The 23,258-nt window shown below is 39.7% G+C and overlaps 2 protein-coding genes across 2 annotated transcripts in view; both read left to right on the top strand.

Moving 5' to 3' along the window:
- Nucleotides 1–23,258, top strand: part of LOC134680467 (uncharacterized protein K02A2.6-like) — a 303,959-nt gene that overhangs the window by 66,218 nt on the left and 214,483 nt on the right. The gene's annotated exons all lie outside the window — the stretch shown is intronic.
- LOC134680476 (uncharacterized) lies at nucleotides 1,097–23,203 on the top strand. Its single transcript, XM_063539609.1, has 12 exons — nucleotides 1,097–1,512; nucleotides 11,129–11,285; nucleotides 13,289–13,561; nucleotides 13,708–13,825; nucleotides 13,925–14,372; nucleotides 14,541–14,783; nucleotides 15,210–15,404; nucleotides 16,100–16,289; nucleotides 19,377–19,514; nucleotides 19,906–20,092; nucleotides 21,187–21,293; nucleotides 21,695–23,203. Exons 1-12 carry the CDS (start codon nucleotides 1,385–1,387, stop codon nucleotides 21,983–21,985), a joined length of 2,475 nt encoding a protein of 824 aa, XP_063395679.1. The 5' UTR covers nucleotides 1,097–1,384; the 3' UTR covers nucleotides 21,986–23,203.

Below are 23,258 nucleotides of genomic sequence, written 5' to 3'. Positions count from 1 at the left end.
CTAATAGGAACAAATTGAATTTTGCAATTTCTATTAGTTCTTGCAATTTCTATTATCTGTTTGTTGAAATTATATTTGGGATTACTGAGCTGTTTGTAGAAATAAATAAACTTTACAGAAATAGTGAAACGTCCATAATTATTACTTAAACTTCATTTTTTTCCCCCAGTACAGAACTGTTTTTTAATTCCTGGTGATGATTTTTCTCTCAGTGAAGAGGTAGCTGATTGGGGGGACTATAATGAGGTAGGTAGATTATTATATTTTTACTAAACATAATACGAAAGGTTTCAAGCAGCCAGCCAAGCCTTCAATCAGTCTGTAGTTGACCAATTGACCAACTTCTTAACAACCACCTCAGTTAAACGGTAGACATAATAGTAGGTACTTAGGTGGTATAAAATTGACGATATTTTCCTGTAAAATTAATACTTTTAATAACCGTTATATTAGACGTTGTGTGGGTATCTGCCTATTGTATATTGTAACGACGGCCGTGACATACAGAAAGAGAGACAAACATCTGCGGGCCTATCAATGGCGGTCGCGGTGTTGTTGGTTTATCAACCTATATTTTCAGTTATATAACTATGTGGTTAGCGCACGTTAGAAAAATTAAAAGCCTGAAAATATTGAAAAAGCCAAAAACAAAAATAAAATAGGTACTCCATGAATTTACGTACCAATTACCTACCAATACTAGTGTCTACATATTTTTTACAATAAATCGACTGAATGGGATTTAAATGTGACTGAAAGATTGTGACTTTTCAGGAAATATTGGTAGCTATATAGGTAGGTATATATTACTCATAAGAAAGTGACTGAAATGTAGATACTTAACTATTTGAAGTGCATTAAATATTCATAAATTAAAAATTCACTACTGGTTATAGTCTGGTTACACCATGTCTACATGGCGCATTTCTGAACTTTACATAAACAATGAGGCAGAAGGAACGTGCACCTACAGTTTTTCCAACAAACTTCAAATCGACGCAAAAATACAAAGCATTTATATCAAGTAAGTATGGCATTGTGGAGAGTTGAGACAGCCCTCGTCCCGACGACCAGGTCAGACCGATAACCCCTCGACTGCTGCCGGACCGCCGTCGCAGAACTTCGCCCTACGAGATGCGACGCGCCAAGTCTATAAAGGCCACTGACGCACACAAAAGAAACAGTCTGCCTCCGGTCACCGTCGATGATGTATATTTAACTCAAAACATCAACGCGGGACGCATTTTCTTATCATTACAGATGTTTAGCGAAATGAACGAATATAGTGTACAGTTTTGCATTTGAATATCCCTCCGTTTTGGTGGCGCATGCGTATTACACGCCTTTCTGTGATTGGTCGTGAACAGGGACTTCCGAAAGCAATATGAGTGGAACAAACAGTGTCAGTCGGTCGGCGTGCAACAGCAAAGGCAGTATGATCGTCGTGTCAAACAGATTGCCATTTATTTTGAGGAGAAATGAGAAAACCGGTGAATTGGAAAGGAAAGCCAGGTAAAACTATGAAACCGATAATTGCTTACCCCTGGGCCACTGGCACTATTCACTAACACGGGGTTAACCGGTTAAACCTGGAGTTACCATGGATACCGGTACAATTTGACACTGGGTTAACGGTTTAACAGGTTAACTCCGGGTTAGTGGGATGGTGCAAGTGGTGCAGTGAGACATACACGTATATTGATGTTATCTATTACGTACCTACCCAATTTTTATCAATTTTCAACTGTATGTTAACTCGCCGCAAAGTTATACTTATTTAACAAAGAATAAACACCTTCCGCTGTTAAAGGGCCGAGTACAAGTATGTTTCTAGAAATAAATTAAGACCGGTTTTAATCGCTCGAATCATTAAAATATTCCCACTCCTGTTTGCTTCACAACGCAAATTGTAAATTAGCTAATAAATAACCTATAGCAACGATAATCTTAATATTTAAAAGAATTCCGTTATGGAATTAACAATTTACATACACAAACTTATACCTACAACGTGCGGCAGGGAGTCTCGCAGGGGGTCACATTTCTAGAACGCTCGGTCTTTCTATCGCCCCTTATCCCCGTAATATTTTGTTCTAGAACGTTTCCCGAACGCTCTACACAGAATTGATTATTTAGCAAAGAATGTTCGTGACATACCTACCTTTCGATTTAGGTTGTCTATACTTTGTTACGTAATTTGTACATGTTTGTATATCAACATAGTCAGCTGTTACGGAGGGAGCCGGCAATTTGATAAAAATTACCGTGTAACCCGGCTAAATTCAGAAGTATGCTCGTTTGCGATACGTATTCCTGGGTTAGTTGTTCTGTAAAAAGTGGAGTTTTGTTGTCATTTGGAAATAATGGGTAACCTTGTACTTGAGCAAGGTCGCCATGGCACCTGTCTTGTCTGTGTGTCTATTGTGATAATGAGGTCGCACTTATCGCCCTTTTTATAGTTAGGTACATATTTAGATACAACTGAAATATTATGTTTTTTCTTCTTTACTGTACTTATCTACTACCTCGTTTATCATATTATAGATGGTTACAGTACCCTATATGTATTAGATATAGTCATATAGGTACTTACCTACATTTTGCCGAAAAAATATCTACTAGTAAGTGAGTACTAACTGTGCAATATGCTATATATTTAATTATTGAAATAAATAGGTATATAGCAACAAAAACTAAATTAAACAAAATTAAGTTGTTGTTAAAATAAAAGTGCCGGTTTAAAAAAATCTGTATAACTGAAAAATTCTTGGACCCGTATCATCAGTTCAACAACTTCGTTTACACTACACATTAATAACTAGCTGGCCTTGTCCTCGCTGCTTGCACCTACATATTTTAAATCTCACGGGTCATTGACTTTGCTCCTATTTATGCCGTGTGCAGTTCAGAAATCGTTTTGATAGTAAGACCGTGACCTAATTAAGGCTCACGTGTAACAGTAACAGCTAAAATAAGATAAAAGGGCGTTAAAATACTTTTTTTACTTCGGGTTGAGTCGAGAGACTTAGATGGTACCTTACCTAGGTCTTATTAGAAAAAGCAATAAAATACCTATAAATAGGTTACGAATTGGGTACCATTCAAGTGTTTTTTTTTTTAATTTGGATATTTAGCATCGTATAGGGACTAAGATATTTTATGCCTTTTAATGTTTGTGTTTTTTCGACTTGGCGGAATTCCGCAGAAGCACTGCCGAGCCCCTAAATAACATTTTCATTAAAGTTTTAGCAATTAAGTACGTCAGTTTAATAATTTATGCATTAAATGCATAATAATTATCAGGGGTCGGACAAAAAGTGCGGATGACGTAAAAATGACGTAATCTTGCACACAGGATGATGTTTGAGTTTGTATTTAAACTTCCGTGTGACATGTAGTAACAAAGTAGTATTAATGAAGTAACAAAATAATCGTAAATAAATCCATGGAATTAATAATACAGGTGGTAGGGTGATGTAGAGAATAAAATAAATTTCACGAATAAATGTCTTTTAATATTGCTTACCTTCGTTGGTATTTGGTATATCTTGATACACCAACATAAGAGCAGTATACGTGTTTGTCACGTACCTCCAAAAACGGAAAATTGCCACAATATTCGAGTAAAGATGACATTTTAGAGCGTTTTCTTATAAATTAGTAAATATAAATTTTAGCTAAATATAATCGTGAAGATACAATAGTTAAACAATAACGAAGTCAATTTATTGTTCATCTGATTGACAATGTGTCAGTCAAAAACGTACTTACTCATTTCAAGTGGCGATATCGTTTAATAAAGAGGTTGATAAATGATAAGTGATAATTGTTTATGAAAATCAAAAATACTATTTGAAATCATCCTATAAGTGGTTTGACGTCATCCGCACTTTTTGTACGACCCCTGATAATTATCCTTTCGTGAAATACTAAATTTAAATCTTTTTAAAACGGAAAAAAATATAGAATAATTGATCTGCTACTTCACTTCCACTATATAAACTCTTCTTCTTCTTCTTCTTCCTGGCCATTATTATTCCCATCTCTAGTTGGGGTCGGCCCTCCTTATAATACAGTCATTATATGTTTTGAGACAAACAAATTAATATAGTTTTCAAACCTGTGTGACGTGATACGTCTAGGTGTACTGTTTAAAATGCACCACTCTCCCCCCCCCTCCACCTGACGCTCGACCCCCCCCCACCTTGAAATGTGTCCCCGTTGGTAGTTTTTTGGCATTCTCACGAAAACTGTAATAGATATCAAAAAAGTGTCAAGGACAGAATTAATCCTCATTAAATTTAGAACAAAAATGGTCTTATGTGTTTTATTATAAGTTGGACGGTATTCAAGCTATAAGTACTTGTATAACCTTAAAATAACAAAATAACCATACTAGTATGACGAAATGCAGAATATCTTCAAAACGGCTAGACCGATTTTAATAAAATATACCTAAAAAATCACCGCAGTGAAGCCAGCTATCAAACAAAAGAAACTACATCAAAATCGGTTCATCCGTTTCGGCGTTACGAAGTCACAGGTAAACACAGAAATACAAATTTTTTTCAACTGCACCCAATAATTTTGTAAACCGATTAATTTTGATCAATTATTTTAATGAGATCATGTCCCTTGAAGTTTTAGCTTTACGAAAAGTTAAAAAACATGGAAAACGGCCCAGTATTTTTCAAATTATCGGCATTTTCCCGATTTGTGAGTGGTTTCGTGTTATCACGCGCACGAGTTGCCCTTGACCCCTATAAAACGGGGGGTAGGGGAGGGGTTGTTATCAGTCACTTATCAGAAGTTGACCGGTACACATATCCGCATATTTTCCCGTAAAGAAGACCTGTGAAAAATGGAAACCACTGAAGCTGAAGTCCGCCAAGTCGTCCAGCTCAGCTCCTGCAAGAGGGGCGTAGCCAACGTTCAGTAGCTGCCACGCTGAATTTAAGTCAATCTACAGTTTGCAGAGTTTACCAGAGGTTCCAACGGACTGGATCCTTTACTTCAAGACCAAGAAGCGGCCGCAAAAAGTGTACATCAGAGAGGGACGACCGCTTCATTGTCACAACATCTCTCCGAGATCGACACCTGACAAGCGTTGCCATCCAGCAGCGTCTGCGTGAGATACGAGGAGTGGCTGCCAGTGAGTGGACAATAAGAAGAAGACTTAAGAAAGCGAACTTGACATCCAGGAGGCCTGCAACGGGGCCCAGATTGCTGGCGCGACACCGTACAGCCCGAAGAGAGTTTGCAGAAAATCATATGGACTGGACCATTGAGCAATGGACCGCAGTTCTCTTCTCGGACGTGTGCAGAATATGCTTGAATGGATGTGACCGAAGAGGAAGAGTCTACAGAAGGCCAGAAGAACGGTTCGCCCAATGTTGCTTCTCCGAAAGTCGCGCCACGCCAGGCACGAAAACCAGCTCTGTTCGCGCGTCGTAGGAAACGTCGTCCCAGAACATCACGGATCCACCGCCATAGGCGACCCTTTCGGAGTAGCAACATTGGGCGAACCGTTCTTCTGGCCTTCTGTAGACTCTTCCTCTTCGGTCACATCCATTCAAGCATATTCTGCACACGTCCGAGAAGAGAACTGCGGTCCATTGCTCAATGGTCCAGTCCAAATGATTTTCTGCAAACTCTCTTCGTGCTGTACGGTGTCGCGCCAGCAATCTGGGCCCCGTTGCAGGCCTCCTGGATGTCAAGTTCGCTTTCTTAAGTCTTCTTCTTATTGTCCACTCACTGGCAGCCACTCCTCGTATCTCACGCAGACGCTGCTGGATGGCAACGCTTGTCAGGTGTCGATCTCGGAGAGATGTTGTGACAATGAAGCGGTCGTCCCTCTCTGATGTACACTTTTTGCGGCCGCTTCTTGGTCTTGAAGTAAAGGATCCAGTCCGTTGGAACCTCTGGTAAACTCTGCAAACTGTAGATTGACTTAAATTCAGCGTGGCAGCTACTGAACGTTGGCTACGCCCCTCTTGCAGGAGCTGAGCTGGACGACTTGGCGGACTTCAGCTTCAGTAGTTTCCATTTTTCACAGGTCTTCTTTACGGGAAAATATGCGGATATGTGTACCGGTCAACTTCTGATAAGTGACTGATAAGAACCCCTCCCCTACCCCCCGTTTTATAGGGGTCAAGGGCAACTCGTGCGCGTGATAACACGAAACCACTCACAAATCGGGAAAATGCCGATAATTTGAAAAATACTGGGCCGTTTTCCATGTTTTTTAACTTTTCGTAAAGCTAAAACTTCAAGGGACATGATCTCATTAAAATAATTGATCAAAATTAATCGGTTTACAAAATTATTGGGTGCAGTTGAAAAAAATTTGTATTTCTGTGTTTACCTGTGACTTCGTAACGCCGAAACGGATGAACCGATTTTGATGTAGTTTCTTTTGTTTGATAGCTGGCTTCACTGCGGTGATTTTTTATGTATATTTTATTAAAATCGGTCTAGCCGTTTTGAAGATATTCTGCATTTCGTCATACTAGTATGGTTATTTTGTTATTTTAAGGTTATACAAGTACTTATAGCTTGAATACCGTCCAACTTATAATAAAACACATAAGACCATTTTTGTTCTAAATTTAATGAGGATTAATTCTGTCCTTGACACTTTTTTGATATCTATTATAGTTTTCGTGAGAATGCCAAAAAACTACCAACGGGGACACATTTCAAGGTGAGGGGGGGTCGAGCGTCAGGTGGAGGGGGGGGGAGAGTGGTGAATTTTAAACAGTACACCTAGATGTATCACGTCACACAGGTTTGAAAACTATATTAATTTGTTTCATTTTCCCATACATTGATTACATAGAATGACTCAATTATTATACCATTCCGCCACTTTATGCGGTCTGCTGTCATACTTTTATCTATGCCTGCTGCCTCCATGTCTCTTTTAACGGTGCTGCTCCAAGTTGTGAGGGGTCGTCCTCGGCCTCGGCTACCCTCCGTTATGTTTAGTACAGCTCTTGTCATGTGGCTTTCATCACGTCTCATGACGTGGCCATACCAGCGTAGGCGGCCTTCCGCCAATTTGTCGCTGACGTTAGCGACCTTAAATGTTCCTCTGATGTAGGTGTTTCGTACTTTGTCAAGTCTGGTGACGCCGCCCGCCCAGCGCAGCATCTTCATCTCAGTAGTGTGAAGTTTTTGCTCGTCAGCTTTCCTTAAACCCCAGCATTCTGATCCATATAACAACGCTGGTCTTACGGCTTGTTTATAGATCTGACCTTTAGTTCTTATAGGTATTCGGGGATCACATAAGACACCAGAGAGTGATCTCCACTGAAGCCAGGCTGATGAGATTCGGTGCTGGATGTCCTTCTCTGCGGTAGTCTGCGGTGACACTATAGATCCCAGATATTTAAACGACTCCACCTGCTTGAGTGGGACTCCTTCGATACACGGCGGTGCAGTGGTACTTAGCCCTGTATTTGTTAAGTGGCAGAACATATATTCGGTTTTCTCCCGACTGATTCTAAGTCCCTGTGTTTCTAAGGCTGTTACCCACCCATTTAATTCAGCTTGTAGGTCCTGGAGGGACTCGGCAATCAAGACTATGTCATCCGCGTATAACAGTGTCCATGGTGCGGGTTTCTGTAAATCTCTAGTTAAATAGTCCATGACTATGTTGAAGAGTAGGGGGCTTAGTGCCGAGCCTTGGTGCACACCAACCTTAACTTCGAAGTCACCCGTGACGCCTGCAGGGCTTACGACTCGGGTCGTTATGTCCCGGTACAAGTCCTGTATAGCCTCTATATAATGTTCTGGGATGTTTTGCGCTCTTAATGCCTGCCAAATGAGTTCTCGTGGTACACGGTCGAAGGCCTTCTCAAGATCAACAAATACCATGTGAAGGTCCTGTTTCTTGGATTTGTATTTCTCGATTAAGATCTTGACCGTATGGATTGCGTCTATTGTGCTCACTCCGCTACTGAATCCGCATTGGTTCGGTGTTATATTAATCAGTTTCTTAAGTCGGTCAACGAGTATACCTTCATACAGTTTCAAGGTATGCGAAGTGAGTTTAATACCCCGATAATTACCACAGTTTGCCACATCTCCCTTATTCTTGTAGAATGGTATTAGATTGCTAGATCTCCACATGTCTGGTATGTGTTTGCTAAGGAATATTGTGTTAACTAGCTTCGTGAGCCACTGTACCCCTGGTAACCCAGTTTTTTTCCACACTTCGATTGGTATTTCGTCGGGTCCGGTAGCTTTCCTGTTCTTCATTTTGGACAAGGCGATCTTAGTTTCCGTCATTGATATATCTTGGACAGGTCCCAAGATGGGTAAAAGTGGTGTAAGCTTGTTATGTGGAAATTCTTCGTTAAGCAATTGGTGATAGTACTCGAGCCATCTACCATTTATATCCCCGTCGGAGGTCAAGAGCCTTCCAGAGTTATCCTTGATATATTTGTTGTGTTTAATATCTTTAGTGGCATTGTTACGGCATTTAGCTAGCTTGAATATCTCGGTTCCGGTTGTAGCATCTTCAAGTTTTTTGTAAAAGTTATTTTGGGCACTGGCTCTTGTGGTAGCGACCATTTTCTTCGCCTTTTTCTTAAGGATGTTATATGTATCTCTGTCACAGTCCAACCCCGTGTTCTGCCAGACTTTAAATGCATGTTTTTTCTCTATAAGTGATTTCCTTACATTATCGTCCCACCATTTTGGGTCTTTATCTGTTTTTAGTAAGCCTTTCGATATTCCCAGATGGGTTTTAGCAGTAACGGTGCAGAAATTGTGAAAATTTTGCCAAATTGTGCTAGCGTTGTTAGGAGCCTCGCTTATATCGTTCTTTAGATATTCTATTATCTTACTGTTGACTATATCGCCTACGGGATTAGACAGTTCTTGCCATTTTATTCGTGGCTGGCTTTTTTGCACTTTTTGCTTAGCGAACCATTTCGGCAGAGTGAGGCAGGCCACCAAAATTCTGTGCTGCGTAGTAAGAGGTTCGCCAGGGATAACCTTACAGTCCTTTACGTATTTCAAAAAAGATCTATCGCAGAGGAAGTAGTCTATTTGGGAATGCTTTCCTCCACTCTTGTACGTGATCAAATGTTCTTCCCTTTTCTTGAAATACGTGTTTACTATGGGAAGATCGAACTGGGTCGCCAACTCCATTATGGTGGTGCCTTGGCTATTTACGGTCCCGTAGCCATAATTGCCGTGAATATTTGAATTTGGTGGTGCCTTATGGCCCACATGGCCATTTAGATCGCCAGCCACCAATCGTCCCTCCCCCTTGGGCAGAGATTGCAGGAGATCATCCAGGTCATCCCAAAACTCCTCCTTCTCGCTTGTATTACAGCCCATCTGTGGGGCATATACAGAAATGATGTTCCAAGCAGGGCCATTATCCAGGGCTAGTTTGATGCACATCAACCTGTCGCTGATTCTGTTTACGTTAATCAATCTCTGCTTAAGTGTACTGTCCAGGACAATGCCGATTCCGTTTCTCTTGGTTGTCGTTCCGTTGTATATAAGTTGGTAACCCCTACCAATGTCACGGGATTTACAGCCTTTCCACTTTAGTTCTTGGATGCAGCAAACATTGATATTTCTTCTTTGTAAGGTTTCCGCCAGTTCTTGGCTACGTCCGGTCAGGGAACCAATATTCCATGTAGCTATGCGCAGTTTATTTGTGCAGTGTCTGTCGTCGCTTACAGGGTACGCCTTAGCATTTCCATTCGCATTTGATAGCCTCTGACCGTCGCTTACGGGGGACGCCCTAACCTTTATAGCATTTAATTCTTGGTGTACTTTCATGGTATTTGGAGAGGTTTTTGTTTGGCTATGTGTTTTCCGGCCGGTTGCCACCTGACGCCAAGACTGTGGCCCTCCTGGAGGGCCATAACGCCGCCGTTGGCTCCGTGAAGCTCATCCGCCGCCGCATTTCTGTGCGCTCCAGCCCAACGCACAGCACCCAGTCCAGCCTTAACTCAGAAGATGTCTAAGCAGCCTAGACTAGGGGGAAGTATTGTCGACGGAGTTTCCTTCTCCACTATATAAACATTTAAATTAATAGGTCAAATATCCTTCAAATATTATCAGTTTCTCAGAATAGGTATTCCTTGAATATTTAGGTTATTAAGGTTCATTGAACTTCACTTTGTTTTCATTGGATATTTAAGTACTTAATTTATAATCATTTTCTATGTTTACAATTTGTAATAATAACTAAATCTTGCATCACTGTCTACGTCAAATAACCGATTACATATTTTTTCTTTGTTTACCTATTGATAAGCTTTATTGCTCCTAATAGACAACTATAGGTATAGCAAGCTGTCCTGATGTCCTCCCACCATTGAGAAATGTTAAGATTAAACAATATTATCAAGAGAAATACTTATCTTAATATTTTTGTGAACGTCTGCTGGTGTCTGATTTTCAACTAATGCAATGTCATGGTTTTGTTTTGTATTAAAAGTAGGTATTTTTAACTAGATTACTTATACATTTTACAACCGGTTTATAGTATTTCTAGCGTATCGAGCATTTGTGTGTATTGTACATTCTCGTTGTTTTCTTATCTTTGTTATTTTAATCGTTATATAATGTAACTCAATGGATGACTGTTATTGGCCTTATTTTTATGTAAGCATTAATATGTCTTAGTTATATTTACGGCTGTTGTTATCCTGAATACCAATAAAAAAAAAATACAAAGTTGACTCTCGAATAATTAGTTAATAGAGTTTAAGTACTTCACGCCGTTCAGTTCACACTAAAAAATCGTTAATATTTATGCAATTAAAATTGTAGGATAAACTACCCGATTATCGGCACCTATAGGGAAATCACCACTGCTTCTTTAAAATATGGTGGAATATACCAACCACTAGTAGAGTCGGGACACGTCAATTTTTTTGGCATCGGTAGGTATGCGCTGTTCTGATTCTCAAAATTAAATCTACGGCGTAGTATAAATAACGATGTTACGTTGGGAACACTGGTTGAAAATAATAAATACGTGCCACCATATAAACAACTGACTATCGACCGGGGCTAACGAATTTTAGTTTTACGAAATACGTTCACTCTTAAATAATAGTTTACTTATTTTTAAATAATTAATGTTGGTTGACAGTGCCGGAGGGCTGGTGACTGCGGTGGCCCCGGTGGTCATCCGCTGCAGCGGCCTATGGGTGGGCTGGCCTGGCATCCACCTAGAGGATCCCAACGAAAAGATCCCCGAGTCGGATCCCAATGACAAGACTCCTACCGCTGGACTGCTTTCAAAAAAGGTAAATTTTGTATTATGATATGTAAAATTGTACATAACATTAAATATCACACATTTCTAGAAACGGGATCTCTCTCTCTCTTCTCTGTGGTCGCGCTCTCATGACTGAGGATCGTGGTCATCGGTGGAAGCGATGAGATCTTTGATATTTTGCATAAGTACCTAATAGATTTTAGAACATGCAGAAATCTGATTAAAAAACGCAACTGTTTAGTAAGTCAACTGGCCTTGGATCACGTGCGGCGTCCGTGGTCTGCCGAATCAGCCGCCAATTTCATGATCGGGCTGACTTTATTACCTCACTCCTTTGATGGACCGGCGGAAGTCGATACACTTGTTAAACAATCGTAAGGTAGGTAGTCATAACGTCTTATCCTACCTCTATAGCTCTGCCTGTACTCAAATCTTTTTAAATACCTATCTACTTACTTTAAAATGTTTCATCAACATTTCCAGAATAGATTTCTATTTTTAGATTTTACTGTCATTGTCAAACCTACGTCGTTGTCGTAACTAAATAGCGTGATGCATTTGTCTATTGCTTGCACTAATTATAACAAATGTAGGTAATTATTTTAAGTAACACTCCTTTTACTGTCCAGTCCTGCTAATTACTGATATTGCAACACTGTTTTGTTAGAGGAAAAATATGATTGCGAGAATTTTATAAAATATATTGCGCATTGAAACCAAATAATATTATTCGTTGTAAAAGGGGGCAAAGTTGCTGTTTAACCCCTCGTGCTACTATTGATAATAGAGCAGGCGAATTTTTTTTTTAATTGAACCACGAACGTATAGAATGGTTCAAAAATGGAATCTTAAGCGTTGCAAGGGTTTCAATATTAGTAAGTACGATAGAAAAATTTTCACCACCCCAACTCGAAGAATATACAGACTGTAAAACATAGAAAAACATTACAAATCAAATCCAAATAAACGTTATTAATAATTTATCATTCAAAATCACAATTTAATAGTCAATAGTTACCTACCTAAGTACAAGAGGCAACAACTCAACATTAGCAATAACTTACTTTGCCAACTCTTGTGGATGAATGATTAATGCAACTTTCTTTTCAGCTTTTGAAGAATAAAGAAAGCCTTTACGAGCTGTAAAATAGTTATTTACGATACAAGTGTTTACAGTACAGGTACAGAGAGAACAGAGTTTTACAGTAGGTATGGCCCTTTTAACTTTTGACATACGCACGAAAAGTGCTATTTTACGCACTAGTGCGGGAAAATAGGACCATATGTAGGTACTGTAAAAGTTATTTTTAAACGAGGGCATATAGGTACAGTCAGCTGCAGAGAAAGGGTACCACCGCTACATAGAAGTTTGTATGCAGGGGTGGTACCTTTTCTCTGCAGTTAACTGTACTTACTTACGGCCAAGGAAAATTTCTACTAGGGAACAACAATACTTTTCCACTGTAAACAATGATGCAGCGGAAAAAAACAGACAGGTACCTACCTATTAATCTATGTACAAAGATAAACTTTTATAACGCTCAATATAATAATATTAGTAAGGTATATCTGATTATATTAGTTAAGTGTATGATGTTAGTTTTTATAATATTTTACATTGATTACGTATGTAAGTAATTATATCAGAGACTCGCACCTGCAGACAAACTGTGTAAACAGTTTTGCAGGGAACTGAATTAGATCATAAGGTTATTTCTTGTATTAATAATAGTAATAAATAAAAAAAAAAAAATATTTTATTACACGCCGCATAGGTAATAGCAACATCGTTATTGTAATTGAGTGTTTTATTATTTAAATTCATATAAGCCGTAAAGGTACTAAAACTTAATGAATGGATGTACACTTGTGAACTAAACTGAAGTCATAATTAATATAAGTATATCGTATGAACATCTGTGCCATCGGTTTTTGAAAGGCGCCAGGTGCCACCACTTAAGCTAACTAAGCTACACATAATAGGAGAAAGTTTTTATAATAGCCTTAACCCACCCACAACGTTGTTCTCAGATCGTACCTATCCGCGCGGAGCCGAAGCTCTTCGACAGCTACTACAATGGCTGCTGCAATGGCACCTTCTGGCCGCTGTTCCACTCCATGCCGGACCGTGCCACCTTCATCGCAGACCACTGGAGGGCTTACATCAAGTGCAACGAAGAATTCGCCGAGAAGACCGTTCATGCGCTGCGACTGCTGAAGCAGAGCAACGAGAGGAATGGTTCTCCGCCCATTGTGTGGGTTCATGACTACCATCTCATGTTGGCTGCTAATTGGATCAGACAGGTTGGTACACCGTATGTCATATTATCTTTTAGTGTAATTTTTATTACAATATATATTTGTACTATAGGTATATATTTGTACCAATAATTTTACTTGTCCTCGATATATCGTGGCCTTGGGTATTAAGAACAGTGTTTTTATTACAGCGAGCTGAAGAAGATGATCTCCCCTGCAAGTTAGCATTTTTCTTACACATACCTTTCCCTCCATGGGATATCTTCAGGCTGTTCCCATGGTCTGATGAAGTTTTACAGGGCATCTTGGGTAAGTGTGAAAAAATTCCAATATTTTCACATTCAGCCAAACTCTGGCGTGCAAACTGATGTGATGATAAAATTTACGTGATGTCATGTTTCTTTACAGGTTGCGATATGGTAGGATTTCATATAACCGACTACTGTTTAAATTTCATAGACTGTTGCCAAAGGAATTTGGGTTGTCGTGTGGACAGAAAAAATCTGCTGGTCGAATTGGGAGGCCGTACCATTTGCGTTCGCCCCCTACCCATTGGCGTGCCATTCGATAGATTCGTTCAGTTGGCCCAAAACGCAAAAGCAGTGCTCTCTACAAGTCAAAAAGTGATATTAGGAGTCGATAGACTGGATTATACCAAAGGATTAGTGCATAGACTCAAAGCCTTTGAACGGTTATTAGAGAAGCACCCCGAACACATCGAAAAGGTGGTGTTGCTACAAATCTCAGTTCCTTCAAGGACTGACGTAAAGGAATATCAAGATTTAAAGGAAGAAATGGATCAATTAGTTGGTAGAATCAACGGCAGATTTACCACGCCTAACTGGTCCCCTATTAGGTAAGTTTTTTTAGTCTGTCTCAATATAAGGAACCTGTACCTATATATATCTACTTGTCTTGTAGTACTCGTATTTATCGTGAGTCCAGGTTTCTAAACATGAAGCACTTTATTAGAAGTATACCTTCAATAGAACCGAATTAACTCTTGCGATTTTTTCATCATCAGATATATTTATGGCTGCGTTGGTCAAGATGAGCTTGCGGCTTTCTACCGCGACGCCGCTGTCGCCCTGGTCACCCCCCTGCGCGACGGCATGAACCTGGTGGCCAAGGAGTTCGTGGCCTGCCAGATCAAGAAACCCCCAGGAGTGCTGATCGTGTCGCCGTTCGCCGGCGCCGGGGAGATGATGCACGAGGCGCTGATCTGCAATCCTTACGAGTTGGATGACGCCGCCGAGGTTATTCACAGGTAAACATTGTTAATTTATTGATAAAGCCTAAAAGTAACCGGTTCGTGTTTTTAAACGGTTTTCCTTTTGTCATCATCAGTTTACGTAACCTCCACATAAAGATAAGGCCTTCACCTTTAATTAAAAAAATATTGACGTTGTGTCATGTTTGTTGCCTGTTCATGCTTAACGCTGAACTGATTTAGATGAAATTTAGAATAACGATAGTTAAAAACTCTTTTCCTGGGCCTCGGGAAGGACAGAAGACAGTTCTAGATTATGAATCATCATCATCGTTTCACGCAGACGAAGTTGTGGGTCAAAGCTAGTTTTACTTTAGATATGTAGAATGTTTCTTTACATAATTAAAATTACAATTGCCGAATTCCAGCTTTCAGTTCGAAGTTAAGATAAAGAATAAAGTTAAGACATACTATTACTTACAGAGCGTTAATAATGGATGAGGACGAACGTACAGTCCGCATGAACCACCTGCGGCACCGCGAACAGCTAAATGATGTCGACAACTGGATGAAGAACTTCCTCAAGGCCATGGACTCGCTGGAGGAGGAGGCTGATGACATCGGAGCTACCTCCATGCAACCGCTCTCCATTGACGACTTCGACGAATATCTCTCTAAGTACTTACTTTCATAATATTACCTACTATTCTTTTTCTATTCTTATTCTCTTCTTCTTAGTCGGATATTCTTGTCAGAGCAGTCGTGGTCATTGAGGTCGATGTACAGCCTTCTTTATTTCCCGCCATGCTTCTCAATTTATTGCATTCCGCACGCTACAGCTGAAGGAACTTATTTCAAATGGACATCGGAGCCACTTCCAAGCAGGCCGCCAACATTGGCGACTCCTACAAGTAGATCTCCCTTAGTCGATAACTCAATGAAGTGATTAATTCGATTGACAAGGAAGCTTTTCATATCGGAGTTACCCCTTGCAGCGTGAATGCATGTCATCGAGACAATTTTGATGGGTACGTACCTCTAAGGTGTGGTAAAAGTTAAACGAAGCTGTAGCTGGAACCTCAAAGAAGATCGAAGCCGCATTTTTGACTCCTCTTCTTTATTAATGAGCTTCCTGTTGTTTCAACCTACAGGAAAAAGTTGGTAATTTGCTCTGATGCCATAAAATCTCTTCTATGTTTCATAATTATTTTCCTCGACGTCTGAAACGGTAGGTAACATTAATTCATCATCAGCTTGGATTTGATAACAACACAGTTCTATCTAGACAATCTATTGTTAGATTATAGTGCTTTCGTAGTACTTACACCAAGAATAATTATATGATTAATTTATGACAATGTCTTTTTTTACAGATACATCGGCTACACTCAAAAACTTGCCCTTCTCCTGGATTACGACGGCACACTGGCGCCTATCGCGCCGCACCCAGACCTCGCGACCCTCCCGTTAGAAACAAAACACGTGCTGCAGAGACTATCTAACATGTCCGACGTCTACATCGCCATCGTCTCGGGCAGAAACGTGGATAACGTTAAAAATATGGTGAGTACAAGCAAAGAGAATAGATAGTATAGAGGGGTCTTGTCAATTGTCATAGTAAATTTTGTAGTCATTGTAAATTTACTGCCATCTATCGACACACGACTAAAACTCAAAATAAACATGTATAAATTTATCAAAAAAATGTATATATAAGGATAAATGATTTTATTATTTTTATATTGTTTTGACCCATGCTCATTCACTGATATCTATGTGTTAAAATTGTGAAATATGAAACGGTGTCGTCACGCCATCTAGCCGAGCATAGGCCAAAGGTGTGTGCGCCATCTATGCGAGAATGACTATTTCTTGATTTCCGAGGCACGTTTTTTCCTTAGATTTTATTCATCTTATACGAAGTTACATATGTCTTTGGTACAAGCAACTGGCTTTCCTACGGCGGTACACTGGCGCCCATCACGGCACAACTTACTTCCCGGTTTGCCGACATGGCGACTCGAGCAGCACTTGCTTCTCGTCGGCCAGCCGCTCGTTACCTACACTGACGGCTACACCTTTAGAAACAGAATAATTTTTTTTAACATACCGCATATTTGGAATAATGAATAAAAAATCAGATGACGGCCAATGTTTTGAATTCGCTATATCGCTAATTATATAATATACTGCAACTTTTAAGAAACCTACTTATCGTTTCTAACTAGATTGCCCACTTAAACTGCCTCTACCATTTACAATTACAACTATGTAGACTTACTTAGTCAATTTAAGATTTATTCCGTTTAGTTCGTTCCTCGTTCTTAGTTAGTAACTGTTCGAAGTTAGTAACTTCTAAGTTAGTAAATTGTTATACCGTTTTGGGAAGGTACTATCTTGACTAATCTGACTATCCTCAGTATGGTCAGATCAGATCTAATTAAGCCCAATACTAATCTATGTTTTAGACTCTGACTCCATAAATGACTATAGGTAGGTAACTGAATCATTTTCTTGTTTTTTTCACGTTAGCAATAATCGTTATGAGTAGTAACTAGTAGGTAGTTAAGTTTGGCTGGATAATAAGGGCGGCGGTAAACACTTAACGGTGATAAGTAGTGCTATACGAGTTAATGATCATTAAACCTATTAACTGTGTGGTAATTATAATAACCGTTCGATCAATAATGAAAATAAAATCGAACTATACACAATTATCTATCGTACTACTGAGGATAGAGGTCACAGTTTATCTTTCTAAGAACCCGCACATTCGATCGTACTGAGCAAACAAAAGTGTCGGCCTACTTAATTACCAATTAATTGCAATCATTAGCTCGTGTAATAAATATGAATTATTTTATGACGTAAATGCCATCATGTCTCCGGAGAGTGATATCACGATGCAACTTTAATGCACAAGTCAATTATAGATCGTGGCTAATCGTGTTTATCATGTGTTTATAAAATATTGTATAGTTTTGCATAACACTAGGTAAGTTATCGCGGCTTATGTTGTACTTGTACCCATACCCAAACAAATAAAATTATCAACCTAGTTGATGCAAGTACAAAAACTGTTGGATAACCTTGATGCATACCCATAAACATAGCTTGTTTCAATATTGTAAGCATTTCAATCAGCCAATATTGTTGTCCAAGTAGGTACATAATCGACAGGTTCACTAGTGCCTAAACTTAATACTGACTTTTTATGATTAGTTCAATAACTTCTGTTTATATTATACAATATATTATAAATTCGACAGAAAACAATGGATAAAAAAAAATACAAGACCTCCTGGATTTAAAATTTAAACTTTTTTTAACTTTCACACACAAACAGGAGATCAATAAAAAAATGTTTTCAATTTGACAATAATTTCGTGTAGGTACAAAAGGTACAAAATGAAATGAATGAAGGTAAATGAGTACATAATGTATAGGTACTTCTTGGGTCAGAAATGTACGATAAATTGCATTGTCAGTCAGCGTGGTGAAACAGGGGTCAGGAAATAGGAAATAGGGCGACTCAGCGAGCGAGCAAAAATAAACTTAAAAATATATTCTTAAATAAATTGTTTATCCGAACAAAGCATTCGAAGGAAAGCAAGCAACTACAACGCCAATAACAAATAAAATCACCTCGGTGTGTGTGAATGTACTTACCAACGCCTTGAGAATCTGCAAGGTCTCAATTAGATATCAGGCGAACTTTGACTCGCTTTATCATGTACTACTTTAACAAAAATATTTGTACTCTATATGTTCCCGCTTATATGTATGCTACTGCATACTATGGTAACATGGTTAAGCGTATCTAAGTTACACGTTACGTAATATTTGCGTAGTCAATAGTCAATGAAAAGGGGCCGGTCACCGATAGCATGTTTGTTCTCTAATATTCGAAGCCATTGCCCAATAGTCAATACGACGGTAAGTAAATTAGTAACGCTTGCAACAATTAGACCGATGATAAATGGTGATAACTATTTTGGCTATTATGGATGTTTATTTTCCTATTGATCATGTAAACACGAATTCTGTATGCCTTTTATTGGATAAACGTGTGGTTTATACGAGTTTTGGCACAACAAATAAGGCAATATTATGGGACAATCTTACACAAATCGACTTAGTCCACAGACTAAATAATAGTACCAGGTACAGAAGACTCACTCTCTAACAAAACGCGTCTGTTACGATCAGGACAGATATGGCCGCTAGGTGGCGATAGCGCCACGCGCGGCTTATGGCTAGCCACCAAAATTGGTGTGGAACGGATGTACTTGTAGCTACCTGTTGCAAAGCGATGAAATCGCGGAGTGAGCCACGCCTGCAGAGTCCCACAGTAAGCTAAAAAAAACAATATTATATTTTATTTACCTAAACATGCTAGAGACAGCTAACGCCATCTAGCGAGGAGTAGAATAATTTATAATAAATAGTTACAGGACTTTTCTCGACTTCCCATAATTTAGTAAGCATTTTAACAGAGTCAGTTAAAATCGAGTCCATTTTCAATTTTATGTTCATTATAAATTGTGTAGGTACCTATTTTATGTTGAGGGTAGTCAAAATAAAGACAGCATAAGTTAGTTTAACAGTATAATATCAACATTTACTTACCTATATTAAATGGCGTTCCAGGTGGGCATCGAAGGCATCACATACGCGGGTAATCACGGGCTGGAGATCCTGCACCCCGACGGCAGCAAGTTCGTCCACCCCATGCCCACGGAGATGCAGGGGAAGGTCGTCGACCTCCTCAAGTCGTTACAGGAACAGGTAATTTGGAACTAAACAACGCCACAGAATAAAAATAGTACTAGGTACAGAAGACTCGCTCTCTAACAAATCCGTCTGCTACGATCAGGACAGATTTGGCGGCTAGCTAGGTGGCGACAGCGCCACGCGCGGCTTATGGCTAGCCACCAAAATTGGTGTGGAACGGATGTACTTTTAGCTACATGTAGCAAAGCGACGAAATCGCGGAGTGAGCCACGCCTGACAACGCTTACTCCGTGATCCGTCCATAATTATAAGAAAACCTTACATATCTGGTTAAATGGAGAAAATAGAATTAAATAAGTTATAAATAGTATACCTACTTCGTGCCTAAGACGAGGCTAAAGTATAAATGTAAAGTCCCGTAATGTATAATGTTCCTCGTCGACAGGTATGCAAAGACGGCGCATGGGTGGAGAACAAGGGTGCTCTGCTGACGTTCCACTTCCGCGAGACGCCGATGAACAAGCGCGCGGCGCTGGCGGAGCGCGCTCGGGCGCTCATCATGGCGGCCGGCTTCAACGCGCACGACGCGCACTGCGCCATCGAGGCCAAGCCGCCCGTGCCCTGGAACAAAGGTCAGTGTCCCACCCCCCTGCCCCTGCCGCCGTCTGCTGACTGCTGACAAGCGTTAAGGCTGGCGTCCACTAGACTCGCCGAGTCGAGTCGAAACGCGTAGCCGCAGAAATTCGCCTGACGAGCAATACGCGCGGAGAGTCGAATCGGCGCGCCGCGGCTATTCGTGAATGGACGCAGTTGCATAGAAAATATAGGAGGCGAATTATTGCGATTCGATTCGATTCGCCTCGGCGAGTCTAGTGGACGCCAGCCTTAATGTTGTCCAATATCTACGAGTACCTAATAGAGTGCCGATCTGGGGTTCCCGAATAAAAATGAAGCGAAACCCGTATACAAATTGTTTTGAACGATAACAATCTATTAGCGCTGTCTGAATTTGCATCGAAACTTGCGGTCTACCGTCAGCAACGTATAGCGATATACCTAACCGAAACCGAGCATGTTTGATAAACAATATAAATATTTACTGGGTACATTAGGACCGGCCTTTAATTATCTACAATTTTGTTGTTGCTCGAAGCAGGGAGGGATGTATCAGAGTTATAATTAGGTGTTATTAGGTATTTATATTATAGAGTAAATTTGATTTTATTTTGGCGCCTAATTAATGCAGACAGTCGTAGGTACAAACAAGTTTTGTTAACAATTCTCGCTATTTGTCACTAGATGTCGCTAGTGGTATCCATGTATCAATGATATGAAGCCTGGTAATATGATTGTAGTTATGCGTTTATAAATATCATGTAAAACTCACTATCATATCTATTGCAGTAATGAAATAACTTAGTGTACAAATGGCGAACTTAATGCCATGAGGCATTCCCGACCAGTCAACCTTATAATGCTAATAAAAGTAATAAATCAAAAATTTAGAAATAATTTGTTAATCTACTTCTTTGTACTAGATAATTATCGCTAGTAATCGCTGATCTTCTTAGTATTGTATTTGTTTCTCAAACTTCGAGTCTGTTTTGTTGCCCGGCACTTAGAAGTAAATTTTAGTACATTAGTGGTACTGTTTGTGGTGAAACACTAGATTGTCATGTAGTAGACTTAAATCTGAATGTTTTATAATAGTTGTGTTCGTAAACAGGTCGTGCGTCCATCTATATCCTGAGGACGGCCTTCGGGCTCGACTGGAGCGAACGCATCCGCATCATCTACGCCGGTGACGACAACACCGATGAAGACGCTATGCTGGTTAGTGTTCTTGCCATTTGATTTTCAGCCGTAGGACAACAATACAAAGTCGTTTTTAAATGAGCTTGGATTAGCTTTTCTTCCAATTTCAAGCAATTTTATTTGTGTACTTCAGGAACCTTTGAACTTCATTTAGAACGTTTGTTTTGTTTGTTCAGTATGACCAATTTACACACCTCGAAGAGTACTGGGCCAAACACCCGTGTAATGGCTCCTCTACACGATTGGCCAGCGCCGGCCACTCCACCAATGACGCATTTATGCGTTAGAGGGAGCAAGTGATATTGTTATCTCATTCTACCGCATGGCTGCGTCCCTTGGAGTGGCCGGCGCTGGCCCATCGTGTAGAGCAGCCCTAATGAAAGAGTAGTACATTAATGGCCAATCATTATTAATTCCAGGCTCTGAAAGGTATGGCGGCCACATTCCGTATCGCGTCGTCGAACATCACCAAGACGTCTGCCGAGCGGCGGCTGTCGTCGCCCGACTCGGTGCTGGCGATGCTGAAGTGGGTGGAGCGGCACTTCTCCCGGCGCAAGCCGCGCGCCAACTCGCTCACCTACAAGAACGCCAGGAAGGCCCGGGACTCCTTCCACATGCACATGACGTACCAGATCCCGCCCAAGACGTCGCCGAAACCTTCGCCGCCGCACAGCCCGGACAAAAACTCCAGCGGCACGGATTCTAGTTAAATTATTTATCTATCTAGTTCACGTTCTCTGGCAACTGTTGTCCTTATTGAACTAACTACTGACAGGCAGCTTTTGCATGAGAAAGTCACTTTATACAATTATGTGTAACTCTTTAACCATCAATAACAGTGTCATGGAATATGAAAACGACCTCCTACCTACGACAAGTTTAGTTCCACTCTTACAACAGATACATTTGCAAATGTCCTTTTTTTTATTTTGACTAAAAGTCAGTGCTTAATAGGTAATGTTGCAGTAATGGCACTACTTTTGACTAAAAGTCAGTGCTTAATAGGTAATGTTGCAGTAATGGCACTACTTTTGCATTTAAGAGTGTTGCTATTGAAATGGAACATTTTGTTTAAAATTAATTCGTAGATTGGTGATCAAAAGGCTAAATTTATGTTTTTAAATACTGGCCCGTTTCTGCACTTAGCATTTTAACTTTGGTGTGTAGATGTAGAGATTGATTTATTTAATGATTCAGATACGTAGAACATGTTTACCAGTATTTAAGTATATTGTTGTTCCGTTAAGTGCAGTCCAATTTTTTTTTATAATATAATGACTACGTGTCACGATAAATGTTATATAAATTATATGATAATATGAAAAAGTATAAGCCATATCTATGTGCTTAATTGCGTCTTACTACAAGTTCTTCGTAATTTTCGCATAATATTTCTATGTGATAGGATAGTGATAAATAGGTTTAGGAAAAACAATGTAGTCAAAAGAAATTACTGCAATAAAATGGTCTAACCTATTTACCTACTGCACAAATGCAGCCTTAAAGTTATGGTTAAATTTCTTTTGTCTATATAAGTTGATATATGGTAGACTAGGTATTTATTGAGCCTGGTATTGATGTAATGTGTAAATGTCCTAAAATAAGAAATTCACATAGGTATAATGACAAAGATATACAATTTAATTGATTTGATCAACAAATATTATACTATTTACGCACTTTTGGAGGGTTCCTATTAGTGCACGCAATACAGGCAATCATGTATTTAGTACTTAGTGTTATACTATGTGTCATCCTATTGTATGTTGTGAGGAAACTAGTCTAGTTAGCAGATAGCATCTACCTGAACAATGCTGCGGCAAACCTCATTCAAAGAACTGAAAATCTCGAATTCCATATACCTATGTATTTTTAGAACCATTTTAATGTTTTACAGGATTTCAATAAAAACTAAATTTGACGGAAAATAGCCTTTTAATTTAAATGTAGGTGTACAAAAACCGCCGTTCGGCAGCAGAGTAA

This window comes from Cydia fagiglandana, chromosome 1 (assembly GCF_963556715.1).
Source record: "Cydia fagiglandana chromosome 1, ilCydFagi1.1, whole genome shotgun sequence".
NCBI classification, from domain to species: Eukaryota; Metazoa; Arthropoda; class Insecta; order Lepidoptera; family Tortricidae; genus Cydia; species Cydia fagiglandana.
Note: the sequence above shows the minus strand (reverse complement) of the source record. Positions and strands in the feature narration are given on the sequence as shown.